Source organism: Haplochromis burtoni, unplaced genomic scaffold, assembly GCF_018398535.1.
Source record: "Haplochromis burtoni strain Fernald_Lab_line unplaced genomic scaffold, NCSU_Asbu1 Contig_373, whole genome shotgun sequence".
Lineage (NCBI taxonomy): Eukaryota > Metazoa > Chordata > Actinopteri > Cichliformes > Cichlidae > Haplochromis > Haplochromis burtoni.
In genome coordinates this window covers 492,167-510,270 of record NW_024582734.1, presented here as the reverse complement: position 1 = coordinate 510,270, position 18,104 = coordinate 492,167, and the positions used below count along the sequence as shown (strand labels likewise).

The window sequence follows — 18,104 nt, the reverse complement described above, 5'->3', positions numbered from 1 at the left end:
TTTTTTATCCCACGACACAGTGACACATTTTTATTTATTTTTTGTTCATTGTATACTTTTTTGTTGTCTTTTTCACCCTTGTATACGGCGACTTCAACCTCAAATTCTTTTCTACACATTTTTTCCAACAGATGAGGAAATCAACAGTTGATACAGGGATCTGCTCCCATCTCACCCTGTCCCTAGCATCCTCCGGTCACATGTATGTCCTCCTACACTACATCCATGAATCTTTGTGGTCTTTCTGCCCCCCGACCGCTCCATATTCAACAGCCCTATGCCTCGTTTACACATTTCCAGCTATTCCTCTCCAAATTGCTCTGATATGATCATTTCTATCTTGCTAATCCTTTTCACTCCCAGTGAAAATCTTCATTCTTCTACTACTTCCAGACCGACCTCCTGCCTTCATCCAAACATCATAGCAGGTCTCACTACCACTTTCTGTCACAAACCACCTCTGACACTCATCTCCACCCACTTCACCCTGCCTGCACTGTATTCCCCACCTGTGTTGTAAACTGTCCGTTGCGTCAGAACGTTGACCCAAGGTATTTAAATTCATCTACCTTCACTACACCTACTGCTTGCAGATTGTTACACCCATGAGGTGAATCTTTCCAATTCTTTACTCCTTAAAACATCTTTCAGAAAATCAGACACACAGCGTACAATGAGAAGCGTATCCAGTTAAGCCTCATTCAGTTGTTGGAAACAACACAGCTCACTCTCAACAACTACATCATTCTTGTCTCTGTATTACTGCCTTCGGTATACTGGTATTGTACAGCAGGCCTTAATTTGAAACTTCATAAAAAGCCCCTTTGTAAAAAAGTAAGAAGTAAAGAGCACATAAGTGTTTCAGCATTTCTTTTATAGAAACATGACTCTCTGAACAGTGCAATCCACTACACTCTTTCAAAAGGCAAAACATGGAAACGAACAGATTTTGATGAATTCCCAGCAGCACCCTAATTACTCATGAATACATGGATTTCATATAATTCACACAAAAGCACAGACACAGGGTTAGGCCGGCCACAGTAAGTGACTAACATCTACATCAATGTTTGACTCAGACATACAGTACAGGTATGAGGAGTAATGTGAGACATTTATTTGGGAATAGGTTTGTGCTACTATTTTACTTAGATACATTCAAAACTACTAACATAAAAAAAAAAAGACCTATGTGTCAATGACCAATTTCTGTCGTGAGCAGCTGGGTATCACAGCTGGTTAATATCGATTTATTCATTTTTATTTTTTATTTTTACACAGTGTGCAGTATCACAAAAGGTAAACTGATTGAAATGAAAGTGGCAAAACCGTATATATATATATAAATGTTTTTGAACATGGGTGTATGGGTTGAGGGGCGGATTGAAGATCAGTAGCTCAGGTAGAAAGCGCCACACCTCAGATCAGGTGCACACAGACTACTCTTTGTTTATCTCTCTAAATAAACAACAGTAGGGTGTTGTGGGTTGTCACGAGTCCCAGTGCTCATCCTCTGCGGTGTCTGTTGCTTGCAGATTTGGGAAGTCGGTGTGTTCTGGCTGACATCTAGCAGTCGCAGGAACGACCTACAGAGACACACACAAAGGAAAGCATGGTTGACTTTCTTCCTGAAAATATGATCGCCAACATGAGGCACAAACGGGGTCCTTTAGTAGGGTCTGCATGACTTTGCTTTAATCTGCAATATAACTCAAACTGCATTTAAAAAAAAAAAAAAATTAAACCTCTGTAGCCTTTAGAGAACACTGTGACAAAACATTGCAGATTTAACTGGGATCTTGTGACAGCAGTAAACATATTTAGAGAAGTAACTACTGAAAAGTGTGACTTTTTTTTATTAGGCATTAAAAAAAAAAGGAAAGAAGAAGCAAAATACTTAAAAAACAAACAAAAAACACCCCCCAGCTCAACCCCATCATGGCAAGTGAGGCCGTAACAACGCAGCAATCATAATTTTATGTAAAATGATGAATGTTTGTGGCTCTTTGTAGAAAATCCACTCTTTGTTATATGCTGCTCATCATCTGAGAATGAACGTCAGAAAGAGGAAGAGTGTGTGGGCCTGTGAGTGGAAACTGCCTATCAGTGCAGTATGTCCCTGTGGGATCCTGCTGAGTTGCCTGTATACACACCCAGTGTTTTTTTCCATATGGGCCACCTGTGTGTTTGTCCTATATTAAAGCTGCTAAAATCAAAACAGCTTGGCCTCAGTATCAACAGCTCCAACACAGAGTATACAAATTAACAATATTTCTGAGTTAAAAAAAAAAAAAAAAAACGCTAAAAAATGCAAAGTTAAATGAAACAGCAGTACTTTTTGCCTTCCTCTCTCCTTCCCTTCTCTGCCTGCCAGACTCCCAGAGTCCCTGCACCTGTTGAACAGCGAGATCTGTGCCATCACAGTCCAGCACTATGAGCGTTTTCCATTCTGTGTCAGTGTGTGCGTGCGTGCGAGAGACACATGGGGATGTCTACAGTGAAGCAGATGGACCGAGTATATATAACTTGAGATCTAGGCAGGATGCCAAGTGGGTGATAAAATTGTGAATATGTTAATAAGAGAAGAAGTTGTTTATCCGGCTTCACACAACTCATAGGTATGCATTTAAAAGCAGAAATGTCCTATAAAGGAACAAAATATTCCATTTCCAATATTTATAACTTCATCACATGACAGGACATCAAACTTTTTTCCTCTTTTTCCACTCAGTTTAACTGTCTAATGAGTGTTTTTGTTATAAACATTTATGTGGTTGTTCCCCCACTTAGAAGAACTTTATCTTTGCTCTCTGAGAGGAGCCTGCACACTGTGCCGAATGGGACTTTAAATGGACTGGCCTGTAATCGGACACATGTGAGGCTGACCAGTCAGTCACTGATTCAGGGTGAGAATGCTGGACAACAGTCTCTGGCCGGTCGACTGGTGCACCTTTAGTTTGTGAACCAGTTAATAAGGTAAAGAGTGTTGTTAATCAGGATGTATGCATTACCTTGATCGGTAAGCATCTGCTGAGCATTGCTTCCTGTCCTCCGCCTGCAAAGAGAAGCAAGAATTCAAGAATTGGGGTTGAAAAAACAAAACAAAAGCCTAACATGACTTGCAAAATAATATTTGATATGCGGTGCCATTAAGGTCCGTCGACACTGGAAGTGCTTTGTTTCTTGTGCATTGCTTTGAAACTGAGGGCTGGTTGCAGATATTCGAGGCTCCAGTTGTCAGGAGTATCCTGTGCTCTCATTGGCAGTTGCTTCAATCGCTTAGCTGGAAGTGCCACACAAAATGTGAGAAAAGTTTATCTCAGGTCCTGGCCGCTTCATGTTGCCAGCGGTTATTTAACCTGTAGTCACTTGTAGTCAAATGTGATCACTTTCTGTGGTCTCTGGTGGGCACATTGCTGCAAAACATTTCCAGTGTGGCCGCAGCGTTAGTTTACTCCTGTTACACAGATGTTTTTTAAATATTTCGATGACAGATCACCTCTTGTTCTGGTTGAACTTGCACCTGCAGTGGCCGCCTGAAGTGAGAGAAAAGAAGCAAAGATGTCTGCGTGCCTTTGATGGAGTCTATTTATAGCTGTGCATATATTTGTATAATGCATGTATCTGTGAGTATTTTGCCACTTACTGAGAAGGATGGTGATGCCAATGAGACAGAGAACGGCAGCTAGGATGAGGCCTCCGACACGCAGTCTGTGATAGTCTGCACGAACACATCATGTTAGCCATTAGACAACAACAACAACAACAACAACAACTTGAAGTAAAAAAAAAAGTCAAACAAAAGGTCAAGACTGAAATCGATGCACCAACAAGTAAATAAATATTATAGACATTTACCCAACAATATTTATATTGCATTCTTCTTTTATATAAGGGTGCAACAATCAATATAAGGCATCATCTTCTTACTTTAATCAACTGACATAAGACAGTAATAAATTTACAGATAATTACCAAAGGTGAAGGGGTCATCTTCCGCTGTAGGAACAGAAATAAAGAGGATCAGTTAAAAGCAGACACACGGGAAACATTCAGACACATCTAAATAGTGTTATCATCAGTGGTATTATCAGAGTTACTAAATCGTGGCATGCCTAAGTGTCAGGAGGACAGGTTTCAAACATTAGGCTCTATTGAATCTGACGTCCAGGACTGTACTTACCGTTCTGTTCTTCTGCGAACACCAGGGACACAACTGCAAGGGATCAGACACAACAGTGAAACAGAGCCAATCTTGTGCTGCTGATAAGAGATCTTGAAAGTGGAAGCTGATGTTAAACTATTTCATGCAGCATTCAAAGAAAGGCAATGAAATTCTCTCAGTGGCAATTCATAAATACCCCTTAAAGCTTTCGTATTTAAAATTATAAATAAAGCTCCGTTTCACCAAATATCATCTCTAGTTTCCACTTGATGAAGCCTCGCTTCATTACCAATGGAAACTACACTGTCAGAAATTAGTTCCACATACGGTGCTGTGAAAATGTACTTCCCCCCCACTTCCTCATTTATTGTTTTTTTTTAATGTAACATATTAATGACACTTAAATGTTTCTGATAAAACATTTTATTTTTAGACAAATATAATCAATGTGAATACTAAAATGCAATTTAAAAAAAAAAAAGAAAAAGGATTTTATTTACCATGGGAGAAAAGTTACCCAGACCTATTTGACCCTGTGAGAAAGAGTTTGGTTTGAGGTCACAATAAAATATCTCGATCAGTTTTCACTCAAGATTGTTTTTTGTGTGTGTTTTTTTTTTGTGTGTGTGTGTGTGTGTGTGGATGTGGGGGGGGGGGGGGGGGGGGGGGGGGGGGGGGGGGGGTTGTATTTTGAGCCATTCACAGGTGGACACGTGGTATATCTAACTGAAGTGTTCTTGAGCTTTAGGACATGAGCTGATGGATGGACATTCTCCTTCAGGACTTTCTGGTAGAGAGCAGAAAGCAGCCCAGACCAGCACACTACTGCCACCATGTTTGACTGTTAGAATCTCGTCAGTGTTTAGAATATTTTCTGCAAAGTTTTGGGGGTCATCAAGTTTTTTTGGTAAATGTGAGAAGAACCTTTGGGTTCTTTCTGGTCACCGGTGGTTTTCTCCTTAGAACTCTCCAATAGACGCCATTTTTGCTCGATCTTTTTCTTGTTGTTTAATCATGAACTCTGACCTTAACTAAGACTAAGTGAGGCCTGCAGTTCTTCAGTTGTTGTTATGATTTCTTTTGTGACTTCCTGCATGATTTCTCCAATCATCAAGTATTTTTTAATTTATGATTTAATAATTGAGGCAATTACTTTTTCACACAGGTAGGTTTGAATACCCTTTCCCCTTAATAAATTACATCATCATTTAAAAAGTGCATTTTGTATTTACCCAGGTAGTCTTTGTCTAGTTTTTCAATTTGATGTGCAAGAAAAAGGAAAATCAGAAAGAAGCATATACTTTTACACAGTACTGCATTACTGTAAACCTAATTAGACCAAGACTAAAATGGTGACCAGATGATATCTGTAGCCACTCATGAACTCTGCTGTCTATTTTCTCCCCCCACCACGTTATCAGGAGTCCTCAAATATTTGTACAATGTGCTGACAGGAGAGAGACTTGCAAGCTCTGTTAGAAGGAAGTGAAGCTAACTGGTCATGCTTTCCGATTTAACAAATGAATGAAAATAACTTAAGTTTCTCATTTTAGAAAAAGAAAAAAACCCAAAAAAAAACGTGATACAATTTTTTCCCCCACACTATATTAAAAGACTTGAGTTTTACTTACTTGTCATTAACACCAAAACACAGATCTTCAACATCTTCAGGATTTACATAAGGACAGAAACACAAGCTCTAGTTAGTTGAAACATCCAGAACTTCATGTTTCACTTGTGCATGCATGTTGACTGAAACCATTAACTTCTAGTCAGTACAAGGCTCTGGCTAGTACCAGCCAACAAAGTCAACAGACATGATGCAACATTTAGCCTCACAGTATTTTCTGAGGGGCAGTAAAAGGACTAAACACACAGAGATACGCTTACAGGACATGCATCTGTCCCCTTTGAAGCACACACAAAGTCAAATGATCAAATTCAAATGGATACAAAGTGGCCCCTCCTGCTTTATTTTCACACACAGAAACTTGAGCTGATGTTGATGGACACAAAGTGCTCTAATGGAGCCTCAACAGGAGAATTACATCTCTCGTGCATACTGCATTGCACTGCTGCCATCTTAAAGCACCGAAGCATTAATGTTCTATAGCCTGAATATAGACCACATTCTAATGTCATCATGCATTATATATTGTGTGGCCACAGCTATGGTGACTGTCCATGTGTTTGAAGTTTCCTGTCAGTTTTTTTTAAGTCTTCTTTGTAAAATAGCTTTCACTTGCAGATAAACAGGATAAATCCACAAGAATATGGTAAGTGCACTCAAACTTCACAGCTATTTCTGTCTGAAAAAACAAGAACAAAACAACTGAATTCAACTTTTTTTTTTTTTAAAGGTGAACTGTGCATTGGCCAATTGAGCCATTTCTACTGTTGCCTGAGGAGCTTGGAAGAAAAGCATCTGGACTTCTTTAAGTTTCTTGAAGACGTTTCTCCTCTCATCCCAGAAGCTTCCTCAGGTCTAGGAGCAATGGTGTTCCCCTAGAAGTGAAGAAGATTCTCGGATGAGAGGTGAAATGTCTTCAAGAAACTTGGAGAAGTCCAGATGCTTTTCTTTCCAAGCTCCTTAGACTAAGACGACCTAGATACATCTATAAACTTGTGTCACTGTTTATAGAGAAATGTATTTCCAGAGAAGGGCACCCATATTAAACACACTATCTGAGGTATTTGTGCTGTGTGAGGTGGAATATCGGAGCAGGGATATCATGTGCTCTCAGAAAGGACACGCCTTAACCCCCTGCCCCTGAAAGGAAAAAAACCAGGGCAGCGATTTTCCACTTGACATAAACATTCACACATTGGAAACCTTTAAAAAGTCTGGCATCCCCTGACATCTTGAGACAATGGGTTGGTCTGAGTTTTCAGTCATAGACTATAAGACTTTTGCAAAGATCTGGGATCTTGACAGGATTATTTTTTTTTCCTCCCAAGACTGCAACGAGATTCTTTTTGGGATTATTCTCCATCATGCTCCTGGTGGTGATTTACAAGAAGAAAAGCTGTTGATCCATGGGGGAGAAACAGAAGCAGCGTTTAGTAACGACTGCCTTGGATTGAATGTTGTTTGCATGAGGCCAGACACAAAAGTTAAGATAACATTAAAGAGAGAGGGCTCCGACTGAGCTTTGCGGCCACCTTACACCAAACAAACCAGATGGGGGACACAAATTTAGCAAAACTGTCATGTATGCCCTGCAGCATTTGTCTGTGAACTGAAAGGCTGCCATAAGAGGAGATCTGAGTGCACCCCTAGTTACTTGTCAAATTTGATGCCCCACTTAGCTTGTCTAAACTGTCCTGAAACCAGTAACAGCTTACCACTTACCCCCCTCTGTTTTTCATGAAACTACTATTTCCTGTAATTTCATGAGAAATTATTGATTTTCTCCACCATACTTGATATGGGAAAGACTATCTTTGGATTTTGGACTGACAGACAAAAACAGACACCTGCCAATGATCTGATGGGTCTGTGAGAAAATCTGTATTTTTCACGTGTCATTTTATATACAAAATGATTAAATTGGTCAATTAATCTGGTATCTTCTAGCATTTTTGCTTGTGTGAAAGGGAGACATGGTGGTCACTATAAAGAATGTAAGCAAGAACAATGTGTCTCCCTGTTCAGCTGGTGGTATTTCGGAGTTTGGCAGCAAAGAGGAGAAAAAGAAGATCAGGACGAGCGCCTCCATCACAGTGCCTCCCCACAGCAACCCAAGTCGAGCCAGGGGGAATGCACAGTTGCTGGAAATAGGCCAACAACCACTGGAGAATGGTTTACCTAGTTAGAAAGGCACCGGGGGAGAGAGAAAGGTGGGAGAAACAAAGACAAAAGCAGACAGAAAGACAGTAAGAGAGAACAAAGATGGAAAAAAAAGAAGGGCAGCTGAAAGGTCAGGCAGGGGAGAGAAAGGTGGCGCCTCCCAGCGCCTACTGAAAGATCATATTCTAACGCAAATGTTAGTGTAGGGTGGGGCGAGGCAGTAAGTGATGAAGGTGTGTATCCCAATCATTGTGTTCATGACTTGCAGAAACATAAGAACAAACCACCTGGTGTGTAAGTAAAGTGTTCAAACTTGGCCAGAATATGCGGATTGTTCATGAATAACTCACATTTACACAACTACTAGATTTTTCATGTATAAAAAGAACAAGAAAAGCTGCAGATCTTCAAATTGTAAATGCTGGAAACATCAATCTATATTGTATTTTTGTTTAAAAACCTACAAGAGTCACTGGCTAATCATCCTGTTGTTTCTGACCTAATTTAGTTATGGTTTCAGGCCACTTGGAAATTACAAATGTTTCCAGAGAACCACTAAAAACCTATATTCACAACTGCGGGCACCAACTCCCCGTGGAGCTTCTTCTGCTCCAAGGATAAAGAGCTTTCTGTTCTGGCTCTCCCCGCCTGTCTCCGACTATCCCTCGCGTTTTGTTGTCAGCTCTCGGAGCATCCCTCTCCCTCCTGACCTCGGGAGTGCTTTACACTCCGTCTCATGCTCTCTTGCTGCGTCCTTTCACCCATTGCTTCTTTCACTTCATCTTCTCTGTCCTCATCAGAAAGCGTTCAGCAATCGCATGTTTGTTTAAACACTGCTGTTTCATACAGCTCTTCTGTTTTTTAAGCTCCTGTTACCCTTCCAGTGCCCTCCAGTCAGTTTAGACCTCTCGTTTATTCTACACTCTTCAGTTCCTGGACACGCTTCGTCACGTCCTTGCACTTTCCCCAGCATTCTCTCGTTTATCCCTTCCCTTACAAATTCCCTTGAAGATAGGCTCTCTACTCTATACACTCGAGCCCATCGTGAGCTTCCCTTTTCCGCCCAACACTCCTTCTCCTCCCTTTTCTACAAGTGAGGTTACGCAATAAACTTCAGCTACGTTCCACTTCGACTTCTGCTAACAAGTAAAGCTTCTGCAAACTGATTTTTAAGTAACGTGAACATTTTGTGATCAGAATTTTTCTTTGTGTTGGTGCTACTGCAGGAAAGATCGTGAGAATCCAAAATACACAAGGAGCGCTCCTCGGCTACCATTCAGTGTCAAGAAGATGATCTTTGGGGAATGAAATGAGCAAAGCACACAAACATGTGAGCACCTCGGCTTTGAATGTGAGCCAACTGCCAGTTCCACCAGATCATGCTTAAGCTGCTTAACTATGTTTTGAGCCATGAGGGTAAAGTACAAAATGAATCAGTGATACAAGTACGCGTGTATGAAAAACACACGCATGCAGTACGTTATAACTACACTCTAAGTGTTAATATCAGAGCTTCCTCTACTGTGTGTGTGTTTACAGCATGTATGACTTGGTTTCTGTCTTCTAACAATCCCCCCACCCCCCGTCCACCTGTTTGAATGCTGGACACTGGTGTGCTTGGGGGTCATGTAATGCACTACAAAGCCAGCTGCCTATTTTCAGAGGCATTTTTTTATTCCTAAATTAGAAGCAGTGAATTCCAGTATGCAAAACATCCTGTACGAGTCACACACCCACAGGGAAGTCTTTGTCCTCGAAGAAACACACTGCACACAGTGTGAACCTGCTTTAACCAATACTTTTCCTCTACTTGCCCAAGACAGAGCAGAACCTCCCTTCACTTTGTGACTCCGGCGTTTGATGATTTTCCCGAAACGAAAGGCTGGAAATGAAATGTGTGATCACAAATGCAAGCTGAAAACAGCAACCACAAAATGGGCTCCGTTGTTGCAAAACTGTGTGGACTCCATTGACAAGTAAAGAGAAACAAGCAACAGAGAAAGGAAGGAAGAGGCATGAGGTGGAGGAGATCAGCACTGGCAAAGAAAATGAAAGAGTGACAAAACTGAAAAAAAAGGGAAAGAAATACATCACATGACATAAAGTTTTGAAGTAGGATTTAAGCTGACAGTGAGTGGGAGAGAGGAAGATGAGGGAGAGTGCGGTTGGGTAAGAGAGGGGAAGAGGAGGGACACAGAGAGGGAGTGGAGCATACTAAAGCCATGAATCACTCATGGAAACCACAGTGAGCGGCTAGAAACAGTCTTTATGTTGTAGAGTCATACTCAGCAGATCAACAAAGACAGTACATTTCCATAATTTAACCTCCTCTTACACCCATCAATCTCCCAAGTGCTGACTAGCAGCTGCTCAAAACAAACTTTTTTGGAAGACCTCTATCATCTGTTTCTCTTCCAACACTATCCCAGAGAAGGAAAGGAAATGCTCTGAAGGTCACAGTCACATGGCTGATCTAAAATCAATGTCTTCTTGTTGCAGTTTCTAAATTTGTGTTTGTCAGCCACTGAACTGATGCAATTAGGAAAGGTGAGCAGCAAGTGTGCCACCTAAGAGCTCTTCCTCGTCCTCCCTTTTCTCTCCACTGCTGGTCCCGTTTTCTTTTTAGGCTTTTGTAATTTACATGAGGAGGAGAGGACGTCCAGACAAGTCTGTCTCAGCTAAGAAAGGAAAGAAAACGCCATTGCAAATACTTTGACTATATAAGTGAAGTTATTATCATCACAAGATCATCTTATTTAGCTTCTGTCCTGTCTTCTTACCATCTCTTCTATTATATCATCAGCCTATTATCCTAATGTTTGCCCCCTAGATTATATCACTGGAAAAACAGGGAAGAACTGTTGGGAGAGAGTTGATCATCATTTTCCACAGAGTACATTTGCTCTGCAACACTCCCATCACGTCTTTGCACAACACATTTCACAGCCTCACTGTGGTTATTTGGTTCTGTGGGGGCTTTATTTTGGTGGAAAGTTAACTTATTTGCTCCATATCTGAATTCCTTGTGCTCTTGCAGAGTCTTCTTTGCACATGCACAGTCTGTATCTGAAACCATGACGATCAAATGATTGCTTTGATAAATTAGCAGCATGCTATGCATGTCCTGTGCAACATAATCTGACTGCCTGTGTCCTTGTCCCACTCTGTCTGTCCTGGTGGCACACAGTCACTTCTGCTCTTATCAGCTGGTCACACATACCATTTTGCAGTCCTGTTAAAAAAAAGACCGTGTATACAGCCTACAGTATGAGCACGTTAGAAAAGTCTAAAGTAGGAAAGCTTACAACCGAAAACAGAAAAATAATGTGCGCTTTTTAAAAATCCAACTCCTTATTGGTGCGATAAAATATGCCGCAAATATTCCTTTGAGTTTTTCCTCTTATCTGATGAATTTAAACAAGGACCTATCTACAAAAAGCTGGTGTACATTAAGCCTGTTGAGCACTTAAAAAAATAGCAAAGAAGGTGATGGACACACGCACGCAAATAAGCGCGTGCAGTCCCGTTGTCCTGGCACTGGTGGGCTCGATGGAAACGGCCAAATAGACGTTATAGGCGCCTGACGCTCTGCTTTTCCGCCAACGTTGTATTTGCTCGTCTTATTTGAACCTTTAAGTGTAGAAAAACACAATAACAAAGTTTTCCCCCCAAAAGTTCTTCTTTTCTAAGATGACAACCTAAATGTGACGTGACCCTACAATTAGCCCGGAATGAGATTAACGCTTTCAACTGACGAAAAAAAACGTAACTTCATCAACAAATTTCCGCAACTAAGGATAGACGAGGGCGTCACTGCTGTGAGAAATGTGAGCTAATTTATTTGTTTCGGCACTTACCTTTGTGTTTAGCAGCGACAAGCAAATCACAAGGAAATTTCTCACGAGCGGACGGATACGTGACACTGAAACTGCGACTTCTCTCCACGCGCTGCGCCAACACCCTGCCTTCAGCACTCCGTGACACTCTACAGGTTGGCTGGGTTTTAGGGAAAAGGGGGCAGAGTTTAAACTGCTGGAGCTTTGTTGCCGTATCCTGATCCCAGGTCAGTTTTTGGGGGTTACGTTTGTCAGCAGAAGGGTTGGCGGCTGGAGAAGAGCTGGGTGTGGAAGCTGATCCAGAGTCAGTTGTAGGCGCAGAGTTGGAGAGGAGGGGAATGTTTGCTTGTGGAGAAGGAGACGAGGTTTGTGGGGTCGGGGTTGGCTTTTCCTCCGCTCTGTGATGTATGTTTACAAAAACGGGCAGTAATAATTTTACAAGTACTGTAATAATAGCATTTGTCACCATTACAGTTGAATATGAAATAACGTCTTATTTTACTGCTGGAAATGAAAGTTTGCTAATTTGCTGTAGGGAAGTTATGAAAATGAGACTCTTGGTTAGTGACACCGACATTTATTTTGACTTTAATTTCGAATTGACTCAGGATATTTGACAGAATACACTTTTCATGATTATTCCAATAGTTTAGAGTTTGACAGCATCAGTATGGACAACTGATCAAAACAGCAGGTAGTAATGCTAAAATGCTAACTGTGTATTACTTAATCAGCTTTACACAATATTAATAACTAAAGAAGCACCATATGGCAGACTGGATATGATGCATGGATGAGTGTGTATTTACAAAAATAAACATCAACGTATCAGCACAGAAGTGGACATTTACTTTTTCTCTTTGCATCTCCTTCTAGCAGACTGGAAGGAAGTGATGTCAAATTTGAGCAGTACTTGATTAAAAAAAAAAAAGGATGTGTCTTCACACAGGTATCTGAGCAGGTGAGCCTCCTCTGAACCCCCCTGCTCTCAGGAGGCAGTCAATCTCTCCGCCCCATCTCCTGCCAGCTCTTCTTTCAAGGCCAAAACCAGTTTGTCAAGCATCAGATCAGATTTCACTGCTGTTGTCAGTATGTTTTCTACAAAGTGACAGAGGAGCGAGAGGAAGTAATTAGTGAAGTTTCAACAGAAAGACGGAGATGGAGACAATAAATAAGAGTCACTCAATTAGGGCTGTCCCAAACGATTATTTTGATAGTCGACTAGTCACCGATTATTTTTGCAATTAGTCGACTAATCAGAGCATGCATCCATTGAACGTAAAACGTACAGCTCATTGCACCAGCATGCATCTGCTCTTATATAACTATCATTAGCTTACAGCTTTAAGTGTTTAAGGTCTGTGCTAACTAAAAATAAAGACACGATAGTTTATTAAATTTAACTGAAATTTGCAGATTGTTTTGGTGGAGTTTAATAAACTCAGCTGTCTGCTCCCTGCTATCTAAAATATAACAGGACACCGGAGTATATTCTCGAGCATCTCACACTTCTGATAATCAGTTGTCTGTTTGACGTTTATTCAGCTGTGTAAAAACTATAACTTTAATCTCAGCCAAACCGATTTACTCAGGAACAAATACTGAAAAAAGCCAAACACTAACATTTTTAAGTTATCTAAGTGACTTATGTATGTTTAACCTGAGTAGCGAAAGACGGTGCTGGGTTTGAAAACGATTTCCCTGGAGTCCGGTGTTCTCACGGGCTCTAGTGAGCCTTGCCCCCGGCTAGCTATCGAGCTAGTGGGTAACAGACGTCTCTGAAAACGTCGGAGCGCTTTTGAAAATATGTGGTGTCTTGATAAACTGAGCCGATATTTGAGGTTTACACAGCTACATTAACATAAAATATGTTAAACGTTTATTTTGTGACCAGAAAGAATAATAAGAGTAACATTAAAACTAACTAGCTGCCGCCATTGTTGGAAACTGAGCTGGGCTGCACTATGAATTCTGGGACACAGCTTCTTCTTCTCCGGGGTTTAACGGCAGCTGGCATCCTTGTACATGCAGTGCTGCCATCTTCTGTTTCAGTCCGTTATTACACTCTTAAACCCTGCTACTTATTCCTGCGTCTTTTGGGATCTTACAAAGCTTCAAACAACGCGTCGACTATTAAATTAGTCGTCGACGATTTTGATAGTCGACGTAATCGTGACTAGTCGACTAATCGTGGCAGCCCTACTCTCAATTTATTTTACAAAGTGAGGCTTAAAAAGACACAAAAAGAAAAGCTTACCCTCTCTTCTTGCATTTGCCATCTGTGGAGAGAAACCATGATGTAGTCAGTCCCAACTCAATTACAGTGACCTTTTTTTTCTACAGAGGTTCAGAGGCACATTTTTGTCCATGTGTGTGTTTTTGTTGCGATTACAGTACTTACAAAGCAAAAAACCGATTCCTGCACTGATCAACAAGATGGCAAAGACCAGTCCTCCAATCCGTAGGCCTTCATAGTCTGTTTGATGCAAAGCAAACACATCCGCAAATCAAGCAGAGAACCAGCACATTTTCATTTATGATATGGATTAAACTGAACAGAATACACATTGTCATACTCTGTTCTTTTATAACTTTTTAATGAGCACATATTATTGATGTGGTAGATTTAAAATTGTATATGATAAAAGAAATAAGAGCATGTACACTTACTGTAAACAAATGAATCTTCAGACACATGAAGGAGGCGATATAAGAGAGGGAAAAAGAAGTTAGTGACAAATTTGAAGTAGTCGTGAAGTGTGACAGCATTTGGTTTCCTTGAACCAGAGGAAAGAGAGAATGTAAAGCAAATGGAAATAAATAAATATGGTGTGGTAATGACATTCTGTGAATTATCAGTTGAGTAGTTATTATTAGAACTAAGCAAACTGATTTATCTGCTCTGCGATGACCTTCTGCAAACAGTTTGACTCTAGAAATATTAGTCAGGGCTGCAGAAGAATGATTGTAGGGAGAAATACATTTGTGGATGGCTTGTTTATAAACCAGAACTGCGACAAACCCATTCTCAAGGTTAGGTGCACGTAGTTTTGACCTTACTTGCTTCGGCTTCCACAAAAAGGCCGAACAGCACTGCAAGAGAAGCAAGGGTGATAAAATATGAATTCTATGGATTTTATGTGGACTTTGTCTTTAATGTCATTTTCTGCATTTCTGTTTTGTTTACCTGTGAGAAAAGCCACAAGAGTGAGATGGCCCATCTTCAACACAACTGAATGAGACAGATGGAGAGAAATGGTGAGACACGATTGCGAGACATCACTTTTTCTCACATGCATACATAAGAGAGCCAAACAGCGCACGCTCTGCCCTCTCCTCGGGAAGATTGCCCTTGCCGTGTGAGAGGTCGGTGTCTCGTCAGCAGGGATGCACTCCGAGTGTTTGGAGAGTAAACAGCGGATCGCTTTTTGTTTTGGGGAGGAACCCAGCGGGTCCTTTCCCTCAGCCTACGCTCAGCTCTGCAAATGTTCATTGCAACTGGATGAATGCTGTCATGTGCTTTCCAGTATCGTTTGTTTTGGAAGTAACATGCTCAGTGGAAAAAAAGAAAGAAAAGTTTTGCAGTCTTTTAAAATGTATGGTGTCTGAGGAAATTAACCTCAGCGTCATCCCCGAGTTCTGAATGACCTTGGAAGACCCCTGGGCTGGCAAGAGTCAAGGCATTCTAGAAATTTAGCACCTTTTCTCTTATTGGCTCTTCTCTCTCTCGCTAAAAGTGATTTTCCATCACTGTTTGGATTTTTAACAGCCATGCCTCTTTTCAAACCACGCACAAAACCCAGCAAGATAAAAGACACCTCGTGCTTTTAAAACACATCAGATTTGCCTGTCAAGAAGATCAAAAAACACCTTGATGCATAAATATGCCGTCTGATTTTTTTTCACCATGCATTGATCCAAAATCACAACTGCACAGAGTGATAACGGAGTTTACCAGGAATGGGAGAATTTCTGAAAAAACCCATCAAAAATGAAAAAAACAACAACAACCCCAAAACAAACAGACCGTGGTTGCAGTGGACACCTTTCTCAGTTTCACTTCAGCTCTTTGTAAGCTATAACTTTGTAGTTCTCTATGGCTCACCGATGGACCAATGTCAGCAACAACACAAGTAGTACGAGGTAGGTAGACCGCTTGTTTGAAGCTACATTCAGGCTGCCAATGCATCGCCAGTGCACTAGAATGGCTGAACCATAATTTACCCATCAGAAAACAGAGCAGCAACACGTTTCGTTTTTACAAGATGATTGATTTGATCTATCCAGAATTGACTTTTCAATTCTGAATATGCAAAGAAGACACCAAGACAAAAAACATCCTAAATATGGAAAAAGAAAAAGTTTTGCAGTCTTTTAAAATGTATGGGGTCCGAGGAAATTAGCCTCAGCGTCATCCCCGAGTTCTAAATGACATTGGAAGACTCGGTGCATAAATGAACCAAATATCCTAGATGCCCTTAACAAGTCCACAAAACAAAAAAGATTTGCTAAGCACTCTCTTAAAGCAAGCTCAGCACACCTACACCATCACCGAACAGCAACTAAAAAGAATCATAACCTTGGCGCCTGATTCCTAAGTCCTAATTCCCATCGTGCCTCGCTGCACCATACCTGTGCTTACCTGAGCTGATGGTTCAGTAGCAGTGGTGTGTGCGGTGACAATGTTCTAAGACACTGTCTTGTTAAAAGCGTCTTTCTTATTTTACCTGACTAAGTGCTCCCTCCTCCTCCTCCTCCTCCTCCTCTTTATTTGGGATATAAACAATTGTGTGTACACGTGTCCGGTGTGGATGTGAGATTGGCTGCTGTGTTGACGCATTTACACATGTATCAGAGACCAAAGTCACTGTTGCTACATAAACATCTGCGTGTGTATGGGGATAGCAGGAACAAAGCCTGTCATAATGTCCCTCAGAGAGGACATTCTTAAACGTAGTTGAGAAACTCTGTTATATATGTTGATAGACATTATTATCATGCTCTAAGCTAAGCACTGCTTTGAACTGCAAAGGATGCTTTGACATAACGGTGAGTCGATGAATCCTTTAAATAGACTCATTTGCTGTCCCTGCTGCTTTCAGAGTGGATAGAAGTCAGGAAAATACACACAGCAACTCCCTGACAGTAGCATATAGACCACCTTGCTAGCAACAGGTTAGGTCCCTTTTGCCTTCAGTTCTTTAATTTCCAAAAGATCAGCAGTTTCTGAATTACTCAGACTGTCCGGTCATGTCTCCTTCAAAGTCACTTACATCACCTTTCGTTCTCATTCTGATGCTGGTTTGAATTCCAGGGGGTCATCTTGACCATGTCTACATGCCTAAATGCATTGAGTTTTTGTCCCAGGTTGGATTTTCTAGCGTATTTACAGAAACACTAAATCAAGTTGAAGCTTCAGCTCCCTGCACAGGTTTTTCTATGGATTTGCTACGGATTGGCTAAGCCCCTCCATGATCTTAATGTGCTTCTTTTTTAGCCCTTTCTTGCCTTGGCAGTATGTTTTGGGTCACTGTTATATCGTGAGACCCATCTACTAAAAGAGAACAGAATAGCTCTTTATTGTCATTGTACATGTACAATTTGTTCTGGCTGAGGGAAATAAGTTCTTATGGTAATCCACAACCAGTGAGGCAAGACCTTGCTTGGAGATTCATACTGAGGGCGATTGATGGTCTTTTTTATATTTCTTCCATTCCTGAATAATCACAGCAACACTTGTCACCTTCTCGGCAAGCTTCTTGGTGATGGTCATGTTGCTCAGTCCATTGTGTGTGTTTATAATCTTGTCCCTTACATCCTTTTGCACGGGATGGAAGAAATAGTTTCTGCGGACAGGTGTGCTTTGCACATATAATGAGTTGCGATCAGGATTGATTGATCAGTGGGTCACATGGGCACACAGCCAAGCTGTGGGAACCAGAATTCTGGCTGTTATTCGAGATCAAATACTTATTTCAGTCAGTGACATGCAAACCGTTTTATAACTTCTATGTAATGTGTGTTTCTGGATTTTTGTTTTATATGCTATCTCTTTTCATTAAAAAATTAAAATACCATAAAAAGTAGAAACTGTTCATTTCTTTGGAAGTGGCAAAACTTACAAATTCAGATATCAAGTAAGAATTTTTTCCTATTTTCTACTATATTCATTTATATACATTTTTTGTATAGTGTTATATATTTATCAATTTTTATGTTTGAAAGTAAAATTTTGCCTGAATTATTAAGGCTTACCTCTAAATGTAGCCTTAAATAAAGACATGCTGGTGTGAGCCTTTGTCATACATGTTAT

The 18,104-nt window shown here is 40.8% G+C and overlaps 1 protein-coding gene across 2 annotated transcripts; it reads right to left on the bottom strand.

Annotated features, from left to right (window-relative positions):
• Positions 1 to 853: 853 nt before the first annotated feature.
• On the bottom strand, positions 854 to 16,532 carry LOC102295543 (FXYD domain-containing ion transport regulator 3). 2 transcript variants are annotated; one of them, XR_006055480.1, is made up of 13 exons: positions 16,434 to 16,532; positions 14,979 to 15,023; positions 14,852 to 14,884; positions 14,462 to 14,476; positions 14,193 to 14,267; positions 14,049 to 14,070; positions 11,813 to 12,889; positions 5,797 to 5,830; positions 4,666 to 4,698; positions 4,184 to 4,216; positions 3,976 to 3,999; positions 3,647 to 3,721; positions 3,509 to 3,536 (listed from the first exon to the last, which is right to left on the bottom strand). XR_006055480.1 is itself a non-coding variant. In XM_005943807.2 (8 exons), the coding sequence occupies exons 2-8, from the start codon at positions 5,828 to 5,830 to the stop codon at positions 1,567 to 1,569; spliced, it is 267 nt and encodes an 88-aa protein (XP_005943869.1). In that variant the 5' UTR covers positions 11,813 to 11,989; the 3' UTR covers positions 854 to 1,566. The 2 variants fall into 2 exon arrangements, 1 of the variants encoding a protein (XP_005943869.1); XM_005943807.2 differs by lacking the exons at positions 4,666 to 4,698; positions 14,049 to 14,070; positions 14,193 to 14,267; ... (2 more) ...; positions 14,979 to 15,023; positions 16,434 to 16,532 and adding exons at positions 854 to 1,586; positions 3,012 to 3,055 and having other exon boundaries at positions 3,500 to 3,536; positions 11,813 to 11,989.
• Between the last annotated feature and the right edge of the window lie 1,572 nt (positions 16,533 to 18,104).